The 22,890-nt window shown below is 52.1% G+C and overlaps 2 protein-coding genes across 4 annotated transcripts in view; one reads left to right on the forward strand and one right to left on the reverse strand.

Annotated features, from left to right (window-relative positions):
- The window catches only part of SNRPA1 (small nuclear ribonucleoprotein polypeptide A'), an 840,838-nt gene that overhangs the window by 230,008 nt on the left and 587,940 nt on the right, over positions 1 to 22,890 (reverse strand). The gene's annotated exons all lie outside the window — the stretch shown is intronic.
- LOC133345534 (small conductance calcium-activated potassium channel protein 2-like) overlaps positions 3,063 to 22,890 on the forward strand; it is a 47,347-nt gene continuing 27,519 nt past the window's right edge. For all 3 annotated transcript variants that reach the window (XM_061556506.1, XM_061556423.1, XM_061556588.1), the window contains exons 1-3: positions 3,063 to 3,272; positions 11,663 to 12,833; positions 17,488 to 17,583. In XM_061556506.1, the coding sequence (XP_061412490.1) occupies positions 11,691 to 12,833; positions 17,488 to 17,583 (1,239 nt within the window). In that variant the 5' untranslated portion in view covers positions 3,063 to 3,272; positions 11,663 to 11,690. The remainder of the gene's footprint in view (positions 3,273 to 11,662; positions 12,834 to 17,487; positions 17,584 to 22,890) is intronic.

Raw genomic sequence — 22,890 nt, forward strand, 5'->3', positions numbered from 1 at the left:
CCCCGAATCATATAGAACGGCCGATATTGAATCCACGCAGAAACAATCAAGGATTCATCTTCTTGGTTCTTTCGGTAAAGTCACGTAGAATGGAAAAAATAAAATAATTAAATAAAACTATAAAATAATTCTCACGACGTTTCGGCCACAACGCAAGCAGCCGTCCTCAGGTGAAGAACAGGTCTGTCGAGAAGACAGACGCTGTCTTCTCGACAGACCTGTTCTCCACCTTCTCGACAGACCTGTTCACCACCTGAGGACGGCTGCTTGCGTTGTGGCCGAAACGTCGTGAGAATAATTTCATTATGTTTTATTTTATTATTTTATCATTTCCCTTCTACGTGACTTTACCGAAAGAACCAAGAAGATGAATCCCTGCAGTCACGAAAGCTTTTAATCGAACAAATTCGATCAAGGATTAATAATATTTACGTGTGTAAGCAAACAGATAGTCCACCGCCGGACTATCTAACTCATTGGGAGGCCAATGTCGACAAATTATTATCGAGGCTTCACACCCCCCTCCCCGTTTCCTATGCGCATATTGTCAGTAGACTCCCCCATACGCAAGCGAACCCATTTGGGTTAACCCCCCGTCCTCCCTCCATGCGTACGAACCGAATGGATGACCCCCAAGGCCACTGAGCGACGTCGCTTTTCTTCAGAAGCGACCTCACCATATTCTTAGGTTTTTTTCGGTAAAGTCACGTCGGTAAAAAATTTAAATTAATAAAAGTAAAATAAAAATAAAATAAAAATCACGACGTTTCGGAGGCAACACAAGCTTCCGTCTTCAGGTGGAACCGTGTCACAGCACGATAGCTGTATCACTTTTGTGTTTTATATAGTGAATATAAAACACAAAAGTCGTCATGAATGTGGGGCCAGAAAACATTTTACAAATGAAAGAAGAAACCCAACAGCCACGAAGAGGCTCCTGGAAAAAAGAGGCACGCGCACTAGGCGTTCGGCTCTCCTGGACAAATAAGTTTAAACAAACAAATAAAAAGAAACAGACGATGGGTAATGTTGACTTAAAGCTTTCGTGACTGCAGGGATTCATATTCTCTGGGTGTTTCGGTAAAGTCACGTAGATAGGTTCAAAGAAAATAACAAAAAAATGTAACCTATCCACGTGACTTTACCGAAAGACCCAAAGAATAGGTCACTCCTTCCCCACATATTTGTATCTCCGCGTTACAAAAATATACATTTTGATTTAAAGCTTTCGTGGCTGCAGGGATTCATATTCTTGCTTCTTTCGGTAAAGTCACGTAGAAAGGAAAAAATAAAATAATAAAAATATAAAACAATACAATTCTCTCACGACGTCCCCTCCCTTTGATGCTGCTAATCCTGCATAATGCACGGGCATAAGTAGTACTAATCACATACCTGCATTTCCCATAAATATGCTGAATTCCTCTTGATATGCAAATTCCTTTGTCAAGGCGCTCTTCCCCCTCCAACCCAGCTTAAATATACGCTGCCAAGCCTGGTGGTGTTTCATTCAGACGCTGTCTTTCTGACAGACCTGTTCTTCACACTGAGGACGGCTGCTTGCGTTGTGGCCGAAACGTCGTGAGAATTATTTTATTATGTTTTTTATTATTATTTTATTATTTCCATTCTACGTGACTTTACCGAAAGAACCAAGAAGATACAATTTTCTTTTGCTGTGGATTTCACACCCGACGACGATTGCTTGCGTTGCAGTCGAAACGTCGTGAGAATTTAATAGTTTTTTTTAAATTTTATTGTTTCCCTTCTACGTGACTTTACCGAAAGAACCAAGAATATAAGACGATGGGTACAGTACTTGGTCACCGTCATGGGAACGTGGAATTTCCGGGAGGAAGGGAGGGAGGTAGGAGGAGAATGAGAAAGCGGAGGAGAGAGAGGGGAGTAAGGGAGGGAGGCTGTTTTATTTATAATTGGACGCGACAAGGCAGCTGAACACGTGGTCCCCTTCCGTCGTCAGCGAGGCAGGTGGCGGCGGCCATGGAGGCAGTCGCGAGACCACGTGGGAGGCGCGAGGCCACGTGGGTGGCGCGAGACGTCACAGGAGGGTGGGGCAAAGGAGCCCCGTGTAGCCTCGGCGGGCCCTTCTCCTTGTTCCGCGGGCAAGTGCGGTGGACGAGGGTGGTTGGGAGGGCAAACGAACCGGTAACCGGTTTTTAGCGGTTCTTTTCCCCAATTCGGTTACCAGCAATGGAAAAAACTAAATATTTTTTAAAATTTTTATTCAACAAACAGAACATTCTAATTTACCACACATAGGCAAATATCACCCCCCACCCTTCACGTTAAGCCTTAAACAATGGACTGTCGGGGCAAGCGCTGTTAGCGAACGCCTTGACATACACAAAGACAAAGATCCCCCGTGTAGCCTTAACAGACTGTAGGGGCAAGTGCTGTTAGCGGCACGGCACACGAGGGGCTGGGTGGCCAGAACCACGCCCGACCGCCTTTGTCTCCCCAGTGGCGATGTTTACACACCGCACCAGGTACTCATTTGAGGCTGAGTCAACCTAGGGGAGGTCCAAAACCGGTTCAGATAATCGTCACCGGTGTTGGCCCCCACCCACACACACACAGGCCATGTGTGTGTCTGTGTGTATGTCTGGAGAGCGGTGGTGTAGTGGTTAGCGCACTGCTCTACGAACCCGGCGACCCGAGTTCAATTCCCACTCATGGCCAACACCAGTGACGATTATCTGAGCCGGTCCTGGGTCGACTCAGCCTTAAATGAGTACCTGGGGAGACAAAGGCGGTCGGGCGTGGTGCTGGCCACCCAACCCCCTCGTGTACCGTTCCGGCCTTCATAGGTGCTCGCTAACAGCACTTGCCCCTCCAGCCTGTTAAGGCTACACGGGGGACCTTTATCTTTGTCTGTCTAAACCCGCACGCGCGCATCCACTCGAAACCCACGAAACCCAGGCGTGCACTTGGCCCATCCCGTGCATTGGTTTCTCCCAGCCAATGGGGATCCTTTTCCACACACACACACGCACCTTTTCCACACACGCGCGCGTACGCACCCTGACACGCGAGACAAAGATCCCACCCACCACCCATCCCCAGCCTCGAGCAGAGACTGCTCCGTGCAAGTGGCGGCGATGAAGGGCGGCGTGGAGCGGGTGTCCGTCCACGACACATTTGACGATGTTGACCCGCAGCACCGGGTGCTGATTTGAGGCTGAGTCGACCTTGGGGGAGGCGGCAAGATCGACTGGACGTCAGCGGGACTAGAACTCGGCGCAGTCGGGCGGGTTCGTAGCGCAGCGCGCTGACCACTGCGCCACCGCTCCTCCTCCTACAACACACACACATATATACATACACACATATACATATACACACACATATACATACACACGTATACATACATACAGACATACACACGTACACACACGTATACATACACACGTATACATACACACATACATACAGACATACATACAGACATACACATGTACACACACACACATATACAAACACACATATACACACACATATACATACACACGTATACACACGTATACACACACACGTATACACACATATACATACACACATATACATACACACATATACATACACACATACACACACGACTACACACACACATATACATACATACAGACATACACACACGACACACTTGCGCTGAGAAAATTGCAGAATCACATTCACACGCCGCTGGCTCGGGCCAACATCATCGACATCGCCTGCACCACACTCATCCATCACCACCATCAACATCACCACCATCAACATCACCACCACCGTGGTAACGCAGTAATTACCATCAACAACCACATCGTCGTCGTCACATTCAGCAGACATACAACCCGCTTGCATGAACACAAGCAGGCACCATCACGACCCCCATCACCATCATTGTCAAGGCTACACCATCACCATTTTCATAGGTAGGCACAACACACAGCGTGCGCGTAAGAATACACCAATATCATCATCATCATCATCACCAACATCACCACCAACATTATCACCGATATCATCACCACCATCATCATCACCAATATAATCACCAACATCATCATCACCAACATCATCACCACCAACATCATCACCACCAACAACATCACCACCAAACATCATCGCCATCACTGCCACGACCACCAAACATCATCGCCAACGTCATCATCCTCGACATCATCGGAAGCAACAGACAGGCGCGCGGCGCAAGTACACGCACACACACACCATCATCATCATCACCAACATCATCATCACCACCAACATCATCATCACCACCAACATCATCATCACCAACATCATCATCATCACCAACATCATCATCATTATCCCGACCATCATCAGAAGCGCGCGCGAAGAACACACGCACACGCCAACATCATCGCCACCATCACCAACATCATCATCACCAACATCATCATCACCAACATCATCATCACCAACATCATCATAATCACCAACACCATCATCACCAACATCATCACCAACATCATCATCACCAACATCATCATCACCACCAACATCATCACCAACATCATCATCACCAACATCATCATAATCACCAACACCATCACCAACATCATCACCAACATCATCATCACCAACATCATCAACATCACCAACATCATCATCACCAACATCATCATCATCATCATCCCGACCATCATCATCAGAAGCGCGCGTGAAGAACACACGCACACACCAACATCATCGCCACCATCACCAACATCATTATCACCAACATCATCATCACCAACAACAGCATCACCAACATCATCACCGTCACCAACATCATCATCGTATTTGTTTTAAACCGCTTTCACATTAGACACTTGAAGCCGGTGGCGGCGGAGGCGATGGTGGTGATGCTGGTTGTGATGATGATGATGATGGCGATGGTGATGATGATGGTGGTGAAGGGTTGAAGCTTGCGATTCAACTGGACGTGAGTGGGCTCGCATGCGAGAAAGATCTTCAAATCCACCCCCCGCTCCAGATCGCATCCAGCGGCAAAGACACATCATCGTCATCATCGTCATCGTAATTTTTTGTTTGCCCATTCCGACCCCGGGCGACGAAGAGCATCTTCGTACCGAGGACACACAAGTGCATCTCTTCATTTCTCTCACAGCTGTCATCGGCGGGAGCCATCGCACGCGCGTTGCAGCGACGACGAGATCGTTCACGGTGACAGATTGTTCACGTGACGAGGGGAGATTGTTCACGATGACGAGGGGAGATTCTTCACGATGACGAGGGGAGATTGTTCACGTGACGAGAGGAGATTGTTCACGTGACGAGGGGGAGATTGTTCACGTGACGAGGGGAGATTGTTCACGTGACGAGAGGAGATTGTTCACGTGACGAGGGGGAGATTGTTCACGTGACGAGGGGAGATTGTTCACGTGACGAGGGGAGATTGTTCACGTGACGAGGGGGAGATTGTTCACGTGACGAGGGGAGATTGTTCACGTGACGAGGGGAGATTGTTCACGTGACGAGGGGAGATTGTTCACGTGACGAGGGGAGATTGTTCACGTGACGAGGGGAGATTGTTCACAGTGACGAGGGGGAGATTGTTCACGTGACGAGGGGAGATTGTTCACGTGACGAGGGGAGATTGTTCACGATGACGAGGGGAGATTGTTCACGTGACGAGGGGAGATTGTTCACGTGACGAGGGGAGATTGTTCACGTGACGAAGGGGAGATTGTTCACGTGACGAGGGGAGATTGTTCACGTGACGAGGGGAGATTGTTCACGTGACGAGGGGAGATTGTTCACGTGACGAGGGGAGATTGTTCACGTGACGAGGGGAGATTGTTCACGTGACGAGGGGAGATTGTTCACGTGACGAGGGGAAATTGTTCATGATGACGAGGGGAGATTGTTCACGTGACGAGGGGAGATTGTTCACGTGACGAGGGGAGATTGTTCACGTGACGAGGGGAGATTGTTCACGTGACGAGGGGAGATTGTTCACGATGACGAGGGGAGATTGTTCACGTGACGAGGGGAGATTGTTCACGTGACGAGGGGAGATTGTTCACGTGACGAGGGGAGATTGTTCACGTGACGAGGGGAGATTGTTCACGTGACGAGGGGAGATTGTTCACTTGACGAGGGGAGATTGTTCACGTGACGAGAGGAGATTGTTCACGTGACGAGGGGAGATTGTTCACGTGACGAGGGGAGATTGTTCACGTGACGAGGGGAGATTGTTCAACGTGACGAGGGGAGATTGTTCACGTGACGAGGGGAGATTGTTCACGTGACGAGGGGGAGATTGTTCACGTGACGAGGGGAGATTGTTCACGTGACGAGGGGAGATTGTTCACGTGTCGAGGGGAGATTGTTCACGTGACGAGGTGGAGATTGTTCACGTGACGAGGGGGAGATTGTTCACGTGACGAGGGGAGATTGTTCACGTGACGAGGGGAGATTGTTCACGTGACGAGGGGAGATTGTTCACGTGACGAGGGGAGATTGTTCACGATGACGAGGGTTGGTTCAACGTTGGTTCAACGTTGGCATGTGCTTGGAGCCGTTGCACCAACGTTGTGCCAACGTTGGTTCAACGTTGGCATGTGCTTGGAGCCGTTGCACCAACGTTGGTTCAACGTTGGTTCAACGTTGGCATGTGGTTAGAACCTTTGGGCCAACGTTGAACCAACGTTGGCATGTGGTTGGAGCCGCTGGGCCAACGTTGACTCAACGTTGGTTCAACGTTGGCATGAGGGTTGGAGCCGCTGGGCCAACGTTATTAATCTCGACCGTCGGCGATATCGAGAGCACTCCTACTCCGCCACCTCGTACTCCATCGCGAAGGTTGTGGATGTGGTGGAGGGTGAGGGGAGGGGGCTGAGAGGGAGCGGGGTTCATCTGTCGTGACTGGACTCTTCTTTGTAATTCATTTGCAGCATTCATTCCCATTCATCAGACGAGACTGCCACCAACAGCTGCTGTTGCTCTCCAGAGACGGGGTGTGTGGGGGTCTCTGTGTGGGTCTCTCTGTGTGTGTGGATGAGTGTCTGTGTGTGTGAGTGTCTTTGTGTGTGTGGATGAGTGGGTCTCTGTGTGGGTCTCTCCGTGTGTGTGTGAGTGTCTTTGTGTGTGTGTGGGTGAGTGGGTCTATGTGTATGTGTGGGTCTGTCTCTGTGAGTAATTGGGTGAGTGGGTCTCTGTATGTGTGGGTCTCTGTGTGTGTTAGTGGGTCTATGTGTATGTGTGGGTCTGTGTGGTTAAGTGGGTGAGTGGGTCTCTCTGTGTGTGGATGAGTGTCTTTGTGTGTGTGGGTGAGTTAGGGTCCGTGTATGTGTGGGTCTCTTTGTGTGTGGGTGAGTGGGTCTCTGTGTGTGTGGGTCTCTCTGTGTGTGGATGAGTGTCTGTGTGTGTGTGAGTGTCTTTGTGTGTGTGTGGGTGAGTGGGGGTCTGTGTATGTGTGGGTCTCTGTGTGTGTGGATGAGTGTCTGTGTGTGTGAGTGTATTTGTGTGTGTGGATGAGTGTCTCTCTGTGTGTGGGTGAGTGGGTCTCTGTGTGGGTCTCTCTGTGTGTGGGTGAGTGTCTGTGTGTGTGTGGGTCTTTGTGTGTGTGTGTGTGTGTGAGTGTCTCTGTGGGTGAGTGGGTCTCTGTGTGGGTCTCTGTGTGTGTGTGAGTGTCTTTGTGTGTGTGTGTGGGTGAGTGGGGGTCCGTGTATGTGTGGGTCTCTGTGTGTGTGGATGAGTGTCTGTGTGTGTGTGAGTGTCTTTAGTGTGTGTGTGTGAGTGTCTCTGTATGTGTGGGTGAGTGGGTCTCTGTGTGGGTCTCTCTGTGTGTGGGTGAGTGTCTGTGTGTGTGTGGGTCTCTGTGTGTGGAAGAGTGTGTGTGTGTGAGTGTCTTTGTGTGTGTGTGTGTGGGTGAGTGGGGGTCTGTGTATGTGTGGGTCTCTGTGTGGGTCTCTGTGTGTGTGGGTGAGTGGGTCTCTGTGTGTGTGGGTCTCTCTGTGTGTGGATGAGTGTCTGTGTGTGTGTGGGTCTCTGTGTGTGGGTGAGTGTCTGTGTGTGTGTGTGAGTGTCTTTGTGTGTGTGTGGGTGAGTGGGTCTTTGTGTATGTGTGGGTCTGTCTCTGTGAGTAATTGGGTGAGTGGGTCTCTGTATGTGTGGGTCTCTGTGTGTGTTAGTGGGTCTATGTGTATGTGTGGGTCTGTGTGGTTAAGTGGCTGTGTGGGTGAGTGGGTCTCTGTGTGTGTGGGTAAGTGTCTGTGTGTGTGTGGGTGAGTAGGGGTCCGTGTATGCGTGGGTCTTTATGTGTGTGAGTCTCTGTGTGTGTGGGTGAGTGGGTGAGTGGGGGGTCTGTGTATGTGTGGGTCTCTATGTGTGTGAATGAGTGGGTCAATGTGTATGTGTGGGTCTGTGTGGGTAAGTGTCTGTGTGGGTGAGTGGGTCTCTGTGTGTGTGTGGGTGAGTAGGGGTCTGTATGTGTGGGTCTTTGTGTGTGTGTGGGTCGCTGTGTGGGTGAGTAGGGGTCTGTGTACGGCCAACACCAGTGACGATTATCTGAACTGGTCGTGGGCCTCCCCTAGGTCGACTCAGCCTCAAACGAGTACCTGGTGCGGTGTAAACATCCCCACTAGGGAGACAAAGGCGGCCGGGCGTGGTTCTGGCCACCTACCCACTCGTGTACCGTCCCGGCCTTCATAGGTGCTCGCTAACAGCACTTGCCCCTACAGTCTGTTAAGCCTTTCCGGGGGACCTTTGGAGGCAGTCGCCTCCCAGCAACAACGGGGGGCGGAGGAGCGACGCTCACAACAACGAGCGGAGCGCCGCGCGGCTAAAGCGCAGCAAATCGGCACCGTGAACAGCACAGTTGGTGTGTCTGCCAGTCACCACCGATCAGTCAACCCATGGGCGTCTGTGACCTCTCAACCCAAAGTGCACCTAGCATGGCGCAAGCGCCGTGGGGACGTCACCGCCGCTTAATGGTGAACGGCGGCTGCTGTTGTTGCTGCTGGTGGTGGTGGTGTCAGCGGTTGCAAGTATCGGTGGTGTTGTTGCAAGCGATTGTATAGATTATGTTCGAGGTGGTGGCATTCGTGGCGTATGCCCCCGGCTGTGTTGCCGGCGGCGACGTTAACAGGGCCCGGGGTTACATTGAAGTGGGGGGCCGAGGTTGGGACAGCTTTGGGGGGATTGGGGGGCCCTCTGTGTACTTTCAATCCTTGCTCCCATTGGCTGTTTCTTTTCCACCACGTACTGTGCCGCCATGTCGGACAGGAGGCGGCTATCCACCCCCGGGGTGCTGCCACTGCTGCTGTTCATTCAAACGCCAAGTACGGGACCGCGAAGGCGAAATCAAAGTTGAAAAAAGCTGATTGGAAACTCTCGCGTCACCGGCAGCGTCACCGGTAGTATCACCGGCAGTTTCACCAGTAGCATCACCGGCAGCGTCACCGGTAGTATCACCGGCAGTGTCACCGGTAGCGTCACCGATAGCTTCACTGGCAGTGTCACCGGTAGAGTCATCGTTAGAGTCATCGGTAGCGTCACCGGTAGCATCACCAGTAGCATCACCAGTAGCATCACTGGCAGTGTCACCAGTAGAGTCATCGGTAGCGTCACCGGTAGAGTCACCGGTAGAGTCACCGGTAGAGTCATCGGTAGCATCACCGGTAGCGTCACCAGTAGCATCACCGGCAGTTTCACCGGTAGCTTCACCGGTAGAGTCAACGGTAGCATCACCGGTAGCATCACCAGTAGCATCACCAGTAGCATCACCGGTAGATTCACCGGTAGAGTCATCGGTAGCATCACCGGTAGCATCACCAGTAGCATCACCGGCAGTGTCACCGGTAGAATCATCGGTAGCTTCACCGGTAGCGCCGCTCGATGCTGGTAGCGCCGCGGCTCTTGACAATGACCGAAGTCGGTGGGAGACCCCCCCCCCCCGTCCCACCGCTCACTTGAGCATTGAGAGGCTGTCGGTGGTCATCTCTCATCTACACAGCTCCTGCAGTGCCGTGGTGGAAATTCCACATTCCTATGGCATGGGGTTGGCGGGGCGGGGCGGGCAAGGACAACTGCTGTTGACCTCCCCACAAACTGGTACTTATTTTAATGACCCCCCCCCAGGGAGAGATGATGGGCTGAGTCACCCCCCCGCCCCACCCCCCGTTGCCGACGAGGATTTGAACTCTCGACCTTCCACCGGCCCGGCGAGCCACCCGGCCGATCGCCAGACCACCTCTGGGTGGTTCACCATCGTGCTCCGGCCATTGCGTTTGAGCCGCCGTGCAAGTCTGCGCGTCGCGTGTCCTGCGCCCTGTACGGGTGATAGGGGTGGCCCTCGCCACCCTCAGGGGCCCGGGCTACAGCCCCTGGGAGCCATCGCCTTCACACAGCCCCCCCCACCCCCCCCCCAGCGGTGGAGGTGGCGGTGGTGTTGGTTGTGGCCGTGCGTTGTGCTGGGCACGAGCTGCAAAGTTTGGTAGTACATCTTCTTGGTTCTTTCGGTAAAGTCACGTAGAAGGGAAGTAATAAAATAATAAAAATAAAACATGAAAAAATTTCGATTTAAAGCTTTCGTGACTGCAGGGATTCATCTTCTTGGTTCTTTCGGTAAAGTCACGTAGAAGGGAAGTAATAAAATAATAAAAATGAAACATAATAAAATTTCGATTTAAAGCTTTCGTGACTGCAGGGATTCATCTTCTTGGTTCTTTCGGTAAAGTCACGTAGAAGGGAAGTAATAAAATAATAAAAATAAAACATGAAAAAATTTCGATTTAAAGCTTTCGTGACTGCAGGGATTCATCTTCTTGGTTCTTTCGGTAAAGTCACCTAGAAGGGAAGTAATAAAATAATAAAAATGAAACATAATAAAATTTCGATTTAAAGCTTTCGTGACTGCAGGGATTCATCTTCTTGGTTCTTTCGGTAAAGTCACGTAGAAGGGAAGTAATAAAATAATAAAAATAAAACATAATAAAATAATTCTCACGACGTTTCGGCCACAACGCAAGCAGCCGGCTACTTGCGTTGTGGCCGAAACGTCGTGAGAGCAGCCGGCTACTTGCGTTGTGAGAATTGTATTTAATTATGTTTTATTTTTATTATTTTATTACTTCCCTTCTACGTGACTTTACCGAAAGAACCAAGAAGATGAATCCCTGCAGTCACGAAAGCTTTAAATCGAAATTTGGTAGTATATGTTATGTATATCGTTTATTGTAAAATTTCAATTGCAGCTCCTATGATCACTGTTGCATTGCTTTTATAGTTTTATTTATATTTCGAAAACGTTTTGGTTTTGCCATATTTGTGTGTTGTAGTACAGAGTCAGACTGATAACTTTAATCTACATTGTCTTGTGGCTGTTATTGTTTGACTTGCATCCCACTGGGAGTTTTGCACACAGCGTTGATACACGGTGCTTTTTCTGGAAGACTTTGCTGTTTTTTCCTGGATTTTTCTGTTTGTGCGTAGTCACTTTAAGATGTTTCTTGTTCATGTTTTGTTTGTTGCGGTTGCACCCGATTCAAGAGCCGAATGGCTCACAGGGCTACACCAAATAACTGAAAAAAAAACTGGTTGTCGTGGTTGCGTTGGATGTTGTTTTGATTTTCACCAACCATCTCCTCTCTGCCCAACCCCCCCCTCCCTCCCCCGACCCCACCCACAGCTGACCGTCCTGGCCCCACGCGAGGAACATGGAGTTTACGAAGCCACGTTCCTCGAGCCCTTCCTGCAACGACTTTCAGGACGCGAGGTTTCGGCTGGCCTTGGACCCCTGCCTCCACGGCAAGGCCCCCTTCTCCGCAGGGGGTCTCCCCAGACACGGGACCTTCCCAGGACACCATCACCTCCACCACCACCATCAGCAGCAGCAGCAGCATTGCCTGATGCAGGGCCAGTGTTGCTCTCCGCACGGCAGTCAGCTGAGCGTCAACTTCAGCGGCTGCTCCTGCCCTGAGACGGACGTGTCGCTGTCACCGCTGCTGCAGAAGCTCTCGTGCAACGCCTGCACTGCCAAGCAGCCGCAGCAGCCGCAGCCGCAGCAGCAGCAGCATCACCAGCTGAGCAGGGCGTCGAGCCCGACGGGCAGCGGGCGGCGGGAGAGCAACGCGTTCACCGAGATCGCGATGAGCAGCTGCAAGTACAACGGCGGGATGGTGAAACCTCTGAGCCACCTGAGCGCGTCGCGGAGAAGCCTGCAGGGAGGGCAGGAGGGAGACCACGGCGCCGAAGCGAGGAGTCCACAGATCCTGCAGGGGCACTGCCACCACCACCAGCAGCAGCAGCTGCAGCTGCAGCAGACGCCCGAGATCGTGGTGTCGAGGCCCGTGTGTGAACTGTCGCTGTCCGCGTCGGGGGTGCTGAGAAGTCCTTCGCTGCAGGGCGGGGCGCAATCGCTCCACCGCCAGTCCCCGCTGTCACTACCTCCTCCTCCTCCACCGCCTCCGCCTCCTCCTCCACCACCGCTGCCACATCATCCACACCACCACCACCAGCAGCAGCATCATCAACAACAACAGCAACAGCAGCAGCAGCATCCACCGCCACCCAATACCCCACCTCCTCCCCCGCCGCCTCTTCTGCCTCCCGCGCCGCCGCCGCCGCCGCTGCCGCCGGCGCGGTGCTCTGCGGGCTCGACGGTGAAGGCGTGCGGTGGCAGCGGCAGCGGCAACAACAACAACAAGAAGAAGACGCAGAACATCGGCTACAAGCTGGGACACCGGCGGGCGCTGTTCGAGAAGCGGAAGAGGCTGAGCGACTACGCGCTCATCTTCGGCATGTTCGGCATCGTCGTCATGGTCATCGAGACCGAGCTGTCGTGGTCCGTCTACGACAAGGTGGGCAGGAGGGCGGGGGGTGAGGAGTGAGTGAGTGAGTGAGGAGTGAGTGAGTGAGGATGAGTTGGAGTGAGTGAGGAGTGAGTGAGTGAAGAGTGAGTGAGTGAGGTAAGTAGGAGTGAGGAGTGAGATGAGTAGGAGTGAGATGAGTGAGGAGTGAGTGAGTGAGGAGTGAGCGAGGAGTGAGTGAGGAGTGAGTGAGTGAGGTGAGTACGAGTGAGTGAGGAGTGAGTGAGGAGTGAGTGAGTGAGTGAGGAGTGATATGAGTAGGAGTGAGTGAGTGAGGAGTGAGTGAGTGAGTGAGTGAGGAGTGAGTGAGTGAGTGAGTGAGGAGTGAGTGAGTGAGTGAGGAGTGAGTGAGTGAGTGAGGAGTGAGTGAGTGAGTGAGATGATTAGGAGTGAGTGAGCGAGTGAGTGAGTGAGTGAGGAGTGAGTGAGTGAGTGAGTGAGGAGTGAGTGAGTGAGTGAGTGAGGAGTGAGTGAGTGAGTGAGGAGTGAGTGAGTGAGTGAGATGATTAGGAGTGAGTGAGGAGTGAGTGAGGAGTGAGTGAGGAGTCAGAGTAACAGGAATGAGGAGTGATGACTATCAGGAGGTCACTGGCATGCCAGGGCCGTTGTCGTAAGCATCATCATCACCATCATCATCTTCATCGCTATGATTACCATCATCTTCACCAACATCATCATCACCATCTTTATCATTTTCATCATCATCATCACCATCTTCACCATCATCACCACCACCACCATCATCACCATTATTATCATCATCATCACCATTATTATCATCATTATCATCACCATCATCACCATCATCATCACCATCATCATCACCATCATCATCTTCATCGCTATGATTACCATCAACTTCACCACCACCATCATCACCATTATTATCATCATCACCATTATTATCATCACCATCATCATCACCACCATCATCACCATTATTATCATCCTCATCATCACCACCATCTTCACCATCATCACCGCCACCACCATTATTATCATCACCATCATCACCATCATCTTCACCAACCATCATCACCAATATTATCATCACCATCTTCACCATCACCAACATCATCACCCAGCAGTCGTAGTGGCACCGCGAGTAGCTGCAAGGGGATGAAAGGAGAGGATATGATCAGGTCACACGATTTCGATCTGGTTAAGACTTGTGCTTCTGAGTCTTACACATATTGGAGTCTATTTAAAACGCCAGCGAGCAAGGCATTGCAGTAATCCGGTCTGGATGAAATGAAGGCGTGCGCCAGCCTCAGGGCATCAGGAGGTGACGGCTTAGGTCTTAGTCGAGTAAATGGATGAACTATTTTGGTCATATCATGTACGTGGGCCTCAAATGTCAAACCAGGGGTCTGGGACAACACTCATGTTTCGAGGAAGATGGATTTAAAGTCCCGTCTGTGGCCATACTAAAACCCATCCAAAGTTACGCACTTGACGTGGAGAACCCGAGAACGTAATGTTTTTGTTGTTGACATTCACGAGTGCATCCACAAATTGACCTTGGCGAGGCAACGCGAACGCACGGACACCACCACTCTGGAATCATCGCTCATCGGACACCTCCCGTCCAAGTAAAGACTCTGACCCTGGAGATGAATCGTGCGAGCCGCCGGGCATTAAAGCGAAAGTCCCAAGCCATGACGACAACGCAAGTGTGCCCAAGGGGGCATAGCGTACGCACCGGCTGAGCAACAGTCGGCCTCATAGTCGAGCACTGGGGAAGCTCAGAGGCAGAGGTCGCAATCGGGTACCCGATACCCGTACCCTACCCGATACCCGTACCCTACCCGATACCCGTACCCTACCCGATACCCGTACCCTACCCGATACCCGTACCCTACCCGATACCCGGCTACCCATACCCAATACCCGTACCCTACCCGATACCCGTACCCTACCCGATACCCGTACCCTACCCGATACCCGTACCCTACCCGATACCCGTACCCTACCCGATACCCGTACCCTACCCGATACCCGTACCCTACCCGATACCCGGCTACCCATACCCAATACCCGTACCCTACCCGATACCCGTACCCTACCCGATACCCGTACCCTACCCGATACCCGTACCCTACCCGATACCCGTACCCTACCCGATACCCGTACCCTACTCGATACCCGTACCCTACCCTATACCCGGCTACCCGTACCCGACCGGGTACCGGGTACGGGTACCCGTTTGCGACCCTGGTGCGGCCGGGTACGGGTAAGGAATCAAAACCCGTTTGCGACCTCTGCCCAGAGGACACTAAGAGCATTAAGGAGAAGGATAGTCGTCCATTGAGACGACCATTCTCTGTCTCTCTCTGTCTCTCGTGTTCTGGTGGACAAGTGTGACTAAAGCGCTGAGATGCCCACAGAGATTCGAAGGGGGGTGGGGGGGGGACGTGGTAGAAGGTTTGCCCCAAGCCCTGCACCGCCACCCCCCTCCCTCCACCACCACGGACAACCTTGGGGCCACTGCAGAGCCAGTGGGGGGGGGGGGGGGGGGGGGGGGTGGCACGTGCCCCCCCGCCCTCAATGATCCGATCGAAATCCCTAATTTCGATCGGGTCATTGGGGTTTATTTGTGATAAATCGGCATTTTGTGACCCCCGTTGCCACTGTGTAGCATATTATTACGTGCCAGGGACTCTATGACATGATAGGACAATAGTCTGAGTCCATAATTGTCAATAAGTAACGGCAAAGCGGTTATAAGTGACTCAGAATTGTGCCCAGTTGCGTAAACAGGACACGACTTTCCAGAAGGCATTCACCTTCAGCGAGCGCGATGCCGATCACACCACGCGGTTCGAATTCGACCCTCGATCGATAGCCGCGCCATCGCCGCACACGCGTCGAATAAAAGGCCAGGGACAAGTCCTTGTTTACTAACAACTCCCCTATCATCTTTCATTGCTGGAGGGGTTGCCCCCCCCTACCTGACAATTCTGGCTCCGCTATTGCTTGGGGCCCCACGGCGACACAGAGAGCACTGGCCCGGTCATCGCTCACGACGCTAACCCCCACCCCCACGCCCACCCCCTTTAATTCAATTAGCGTTCTTCCCCGAAGTCCACGCGACTTTGCCTACGTGCGGTCAGTGGGGGGGGGGGGGGTGAGAGTAATTGGGTTGATCTAATTATTTTTATTTTTTAATCCTTTAAGTTCACTCGCTTGCTTGCTTGCGCGCTTACGACCGTGCAAATCTTTCGGTCGTTTTTTAACCCACTTCCCGTGATCCAATCGAGCTGACATTTTGCACACAGACTCGTTGTGCGTGACAATTTCTTTTCGTGAAAATCTTTTCCAAAATTTTACACTTTTTAGGAAAAAAATAATTATATTTAATTACCAATTGCTTAATGGTGGCAGGCAATCATCTGACCCATAGGTGGCAGCCATCTCAAGCCAGAGGACGAGAGGACTCTAGCCGCCACGCATATAAAGGATTTATAGTGAAAAACTTTGTTTTTACGGGTTAATTTTTTATCACGTAAGGTCCGCTAAGCGAGTTCCAGACGGCCGCTAGCCTTGAGTCGCGATGGGGTGGAACACGGAGTGTCAATCTTTATGGGGGTCCCCTAGAAAGTGTTCACACGTGTGTCAAGAAGACACGTGTGTGTGTGTGTCGGTGTGAGTGGGGAGCAGTGTGAGTGTGTGTCGGTGTGTGTGTGTGTCGGTGTGTGTGTGTCGGTGTGTGTGTGTGTCGGTGTGAGTGGGGAGCGGTGGTGCAGCGGTTAGCGCTACGCTGCGCTACGAACCTGGCGACCCGCGTTCAATTCCCGCTCATGGCCAATACCCAGTGACGATTATCTGAACCGGTCCTGGGCCTTCCCGAGGTCGACTCAGCCTCAAATGAGTACCTGGTGCAGTGTGTAAACATCACCACTGGGGAGACAAAGGCGGTCGGGCGTGATACTGGCCATCCAACCCCCTCGTGTACCGTGCCGGCCTTCATAGGTGCTCGCTAACAGCACTTGCCCCTACAGCCTGTTAAGGCTATACGGGGGATCTTTGTCTTTATGGGGGGGCGGTGGTGCAGTGGTGCAGTGGTTAGCGTGCTTTGCTACAAACCCATGAAACAAAACTAAACAATTTCGATTTAAAGCTTTCGTGACTGCAGGGATTCATCTTCTTGGTTCGTTCGGTAAAGTCACGTAGAAGGGAAATAATAAAATAATAAAAATAAAACATAATAAAATAATAACTTTAAATAAATACAGACAACAGGTTCTACTTAATTAAAATAGACTTTTTGATGTTTTCTCCTACACCATCAGAGTGCAGCGCCACATTAAATACGCACTACAATGACAACAGTTTAAAGCGATTTGAAGCATGTTTTATATTTTTTTTGGGGGGGGGGGCAGAGCTTTGTGACGTCATATTTCAGGGGGGGGGGGTCTGACTTTTTGTGACGCCGTGTGACGAAGGGGGGGGGGGTTCAAAATCGTCCAAAATCGCGTGACGTCATTTATGGACGGCCCCTTACCCCGTGTGCCAGGGTTTGCTGCAGAACGGGCGCTCGCGCCTTGGGGGTTGTTTGCACCGGTGCCATCGTTTGTGACCGGGCTACCCGGCGGGTGGATCATTGCGTGTGGTGTTTATTTCCTGCTCTCTGCGTGCTTTGCAGGCGTCCCTGTATTCGCTGGCTCTCAAGTGTCTCATCAGCCTCTCCACCATCATCCTGCTGGGCCTCATCATCCTGTACCACGCGCGGGAAGTCCAGGTACCTCGCGGAAGACCGTGCCGGGTGGTGGAGGGTTACGACACATTTATAAACAACGCGATCGAACCCTAAAACGTTGATTATGAATAATATCGGTCGCGAAAGCCTACACGTGTGTTCAACGTGTGCGAGTGTTAAAGCGTGTGCCGCTGTGCCCTTGAGTGATGTGTGCGTGTGACCGCCGCCTCTGCTATATCTGTCACCGGTCCCCAGACCCCGTCGCTCCGCGTCCCTCTCCCTTCAAGGACACTTGCCCCCTCTAGCCGAGACCCGCCACCCCACCCCCAACACCCGCCCACCACCCCCCCGCCGCCCCCCCAGATGACAACTCTTCCCCCCCCCCCCCACCACGGGACTCGTAGAGCCACACGCAGGCACGGTGACAGCTCACGGTGAAAGCTCACGGTGAAAGCTCACGGTGAAAGCTCACGGTGAAAGCTCACGGTGAAAGCTCACGGTGAAAGCTCACGGTGAAAGCTCACGGTGGAAGCTCACGGTGAAAGCTCACGGTGGAAGCTCACGGTGAAAGCTCACGGTGGAAGCTCACGGTGAAAGCTCACTGTGAAAGCTCACGGTGGAAGCTCACGGTGGAAGCTCACTGTGAAAGCTCACTGTGAAAGCTCATGGTGAAAGCTCACGGTGAAAGCTCACTGTGAAAGATCACGGTGAAAGCTCACGGTGAAAGCTCATGGTGGAAGCTCACGATGAAAGCTCACTGTGAAAGCTCACGGTGAAAGCTCATGGTGGAAGCTCACGATGAAAGCTCACTGTGAAAGCTCACGGTGAAAGCTCATGGTGAAAGCTCACGGTGAAAGCTCACTGTGAAAGCTCACGGTGAAAGCTCATGGTGGAAGCTCACGATGAAAGCTCACTGTGAAAGCTCACGGTGAAAGCTCATGGTGAAAGCTCACGGCCTTCGAGTGGCTACGCTGCTGCAAGCTGCTGCCTCTAGACCAGCAGCAGCAACGCAGCAGCAGCAGCAGCAGCGAGGGTTGGCGGATCGCTCGCAGACCTCGCCCGAAAATATTTTCCCGTGGGTGGCCGTCAAGGAGGGGCCCATGCAAGTGAAGTCACTCCGACGGCTCTATACTCGGAGCCTCTTTATCATCGACACGGCGACGATGTTAGCCCCGGGCTTTGCTCTCAGTTCTGATCGAACGTCCCCCACCCACCCACTCCCCTCCTCGTATCCTTCTTGAGCCCTCTTTCTCGAATCTTCCATCACTGTTTTTTTTCCCTGTGGCCAATCCCCGTCCTCCTCCTCCGAGGGTTCCCACCCATCACCCCCAGTCTATGGGTCTCTGTGTGAGTCTGTAGGTATCTGTGTGAGTCTCAGGGTCTCTGTGTGAGTCTCTGGGGCTATATGTGAGTCTATGGGTCTCTGCGTGAGTCTATGGGTCTCTGTGTGAGTCTCTGGGTCTCTGTGTGAGTCTATGGCTCTCTGTGTGAGTCTATGGGTCTCTGTGTGAGTCTATGGCTCTCCGTGTGAGTCTATGGGTCTCTGTGTGAGTCTATGGGTCTCCGTGTGAGTCTATGGCTCTCTGTGTGAGTCCATGGGTCTCTGAGTGAGTCTATAAGTCTCTGTGTGAGTCTCTGGGTCTCTGTGTGAGTCTTTAGGTATCTGTGTGAGTCTATGGGTCTCTGTGTGAGTCTATGGGTCTGGGTGAGTCTATGAGTCTCTGTGTGAGTCTATGGGTCACTGTGTGAGTCTATGGGTCTGGGTGAGTCTATGAGTCTCTGTGTGAGTCTATGGTTCTCTGTGTGAGTCTATGGGTCTGGGTGAGTCTATGGGTCTCTGTGTGAGTCTATGGGTCTGGGTGAGTCTATGGGTCTCTGTGTGAGTCTATGAGTCTCTGTGTGAGTCTATGGGTCACTGTGTGAGTCTATGGGTCTGGGTGAGTCTATGAGTCTCTGTGTGAGTCTATGGGTCTCTGTGTGAGTCTATGGCTCTCTGCGTGAGTCTATGGCTCTCTGTGTGAGTCTATGGCTCTCTGTGTGAGTCTATGGGTCTGGGTGAGTCAATGGGTCTCTGTGCGAGTCTATGGGTCTCAGTATGAGTCTTGAGGTCTGTGTGAGTCTCTGGGTCTCAGTGTGAGTCTGTAGGTTTCTGTGTGAGTCTATGGATCTCTGTGTGAGTCTCTGGGGCTCTGTGTGAGTCTCTGGGTCTCTGTGTGAGTTTCTGGGTCCCAGTGTGAGTTTGTAGGTATCTGTGTGAGTCTATGGGTCTCTGTGAGAGTATTGAGGTCTGTGTGAGTCTCTGGGTCTCTGTGTGAGTCTATAGGTCTCTGTGGGAGTCTATGGGTCTCTGTGTAAGTCTATGGGTCTCTGTGTGAGTCTGTAGGTTTCAGTGTGAGTCTGTAGGTTTCTGTGTGAGTCTGTAGGTTTCTGTGTGAGTCTGTAGGTATCTGTCTTCCTCTTCGTGTTGATGCTGATGTAGAGCAGCGGCTGTGACCTCACGTGGAGGCTATGAGCCAGGCGATTGTGCCACCAGGAGCAGCCGGGTGGTGAATCGCGGCTGCTGTGACGATGCCCCCCCCCGCCCCCCACCCCGCCCCCCAACTCCTCGCCCTGCTTCGTGTGTTGCGAGTCGGGAACCGAGCCCACGTGACTCGGCTCCGTGGTTCTGCTCTGGGGTGGTGACCAGTGTCAGCCATTGTGTGTGTGCATCGTTATCGTCATCGTCGTCATCATCGTCATCGTCATCATCGTCATCATCATCATCGTCATCATCGTCGTCATCATCCTTGTCGTCACCACCGAGTATCCGATTCAAAGCCGTAGCCATGGAGTCAACATTGGGGGGGACCAAATCTTACAGGGGGTCTGGGGGTCTGCCTCCCCCCCCCCCCCCAGAAAAATAAATCTAAATTTGTAAAGATTTTCCTGCCATTTCCTGCCTAAAATATAAAAAAATCACGAACACATAGGATGGACTTTTATTTTATTGTTTACAATAATGTTTAATCGTGTATTGTATTACAATGCTCTGTTTTTTTTTCCTTTTTTTGTTTTATTGTATGTAATGGCAGAGATTAGGGATTAATAAATTACAACCATAACCACAATCATATAAACAGAAATCCACTTTATAGCAATATATTGGGGGGGACATTATGAGCATATTTGAATATTGGGGGGGATGTGTTCAGGCAAAGGGCCTTTGCATGAAACCAGTGCGACGTTTCGGTCAATGGGCCTTTGCATGTAACCGGGGCGACGTTTCGGGCAATGGGCCTTTGCATGAAACCGGGGCGACGTTTCGGTCAATGGGCCTTTGCATGAAACTGGTGCGACGTTTCGGTCAATGGGCCTTTGCATGTAACCGGGGCGACGTTTCGGGCAATGGGCCTTTGCATGAAACCGGGGCGACGTTTCGGTCAATGGGCCTTTGCATGAAACTGGTGCGACGTTTCGGTCAATGGGCCTTTGCATGTAACCGGGGCGACGTTTCGGTCAATGGGCCTTTGCATGAAACTGGTGCGACGTTTCGGTCAATGGGCCTTTGCATGTAACCGGGGCGACGTTTCGGGCAATGGGCCTTTGCATGAAACCGGGGCGACGTTTCGGGCAATGGGCCTTTGCATGAAACTGGTGCGACGTTTCGGTCAATGGGCCTTTGCATGTAACCGGGGCGACGTTTCGGGCAATGGGCCTTTGCATGAAACCGGGGCGACGTTTCGGGCAATGGGCCTTTGCATGAAACCAGTGCGACGTTTCGGTCAATGGGCCTTTGCATGAAACTGGGGCGACGTTTCGGGCAATGGGCCTTTGCATGAAACCGGGGCGACGTTTCGGTCAATGGACCTTTGCATGAAACTGGTGCGACGTTTCGGTCAATGGACCTTTGCATGAAACTGGTGCGACGTTTCGGGCAATGGGCCTTTGCATGAAACTGGTGCGACGTTTCGGTCAATGGACCTTTGCATGAAACCGGGGCGACGTTTCGGTCAATGGACCTTTGCATGAAACTGGGGCGACGTTTCGGTCAATGGACCTTTGCATGAAACCGGGGCGACGTTTCGGTCAATGGGCCTTTGCATGAAACTGGTGCGACGTTTCGGTCAATGGACCTTTGCATGAAACCGGGGCGACGTTTGGTCAATGGGCCTTTGCATGAAACTGGTGCGACGTTTCGGTCAATGGACCTTTGCATGAAACCAGTGCGACGTTTCGGTCAATGGGCCTTTGCATGAAACTGGGGCGACGTTTCGGTCAATGGACCTTTGCATGAAACTGGGGCGACGTTTCGGTCAATGGACCTTTGCATGAAACTGGGGCGACGTTTCGGTCAATGGACCTTTGCATGAAACTGGGGCGACGTTTCGGTCAATGGACCTTTGCATGAAACTGGGGCGACGTTTCGGTCAATGGACCTTTGCATGAAACTGGGGCGACGTTTCGGTCAATGGGCCTTTGCATGAAACTGGGGCGACGTTTCGGTCAATGGACCTTTGCATGAAACTGGGGCGACGTTTCGGTCAATGGGCCTTTGCATGAAACTGGGGCGACGTTTCGGTCAATGGACCTTTGCATGAAACTGGGGCGACGTTTCGGTCAATGGGCCTTTGCATGAAACTGGGGCGACGTTTCGGTCAATGGACCTTTGCATGAAACCGGGGCGACGTTTCGGTCAATGGGCCTTTGCATGAAACTGGGGCGACGTTTCGGTCAATGGACCTTTGCATGAAACCGGGGCGACGTTTCGGTCAATGGGCCTTTGCATGAAACTGGTGCGACGTTTCGGTCAATGGACCTTTGCATGAAACTGGGGCGACGTTTCGGTCAATGGGCCTTTGCATGTAACCGGTGCGACGTTTCGGTCAATGGGCCTTTGCATGTAACCGGTGCGACGTTTCGGTCAATGGGCCTTTGCATGAAACCAGTGCGACGTTTTGGGCAATGGGCCTTTGCATGTAACCGATGCGACGTTTCGGTCAATGGGCCTTTGCATGTAACCGATGCGACGTTTTGGGCAATGGGCCTTTGCATGTAACCGGGGCGACGTTTCGGTCAATGGGCCTTTGCATGTAACCGATGCGACGTTTCGGTCAATAGGCCTTCTGCGTGGCGTCACGTGGACGGAGGAGAGCCGCTCGCCGTTCGTGTCGCGTCGTCGTCGATGCCTCGGATTTCCGAAATGGAGACTAAATAAATTGCCGCGGAGTTATTTTCTCAGAAACCTGCGCGCGGCGCAATTAATTTCTGCTCGCGGTGGAAATTAATTGCGGCGCGCCGCGGCTACGCGCGCAATTACGCGTCCCTGGGTGCGGAAAAAGCTCCCTCTCGATGGCCGATCGCATTACCGTG

This window comes from Lethenteron reissneri, chromosome 1 (genome assembly GCF_015708825.2).
Source record: "Lethenteron reissneri isolate LAM-NWPU_2019-01 chromosome 1, ASM1570882v1, whole genome shotgun sequence".
Lineage (NCBI taxonomy): Eukaryota > Metazoa > Chordata > Hyperoartia > Petromyzontiformes > Petromyzontidae > Lethenteron > Lethenteron reissneri.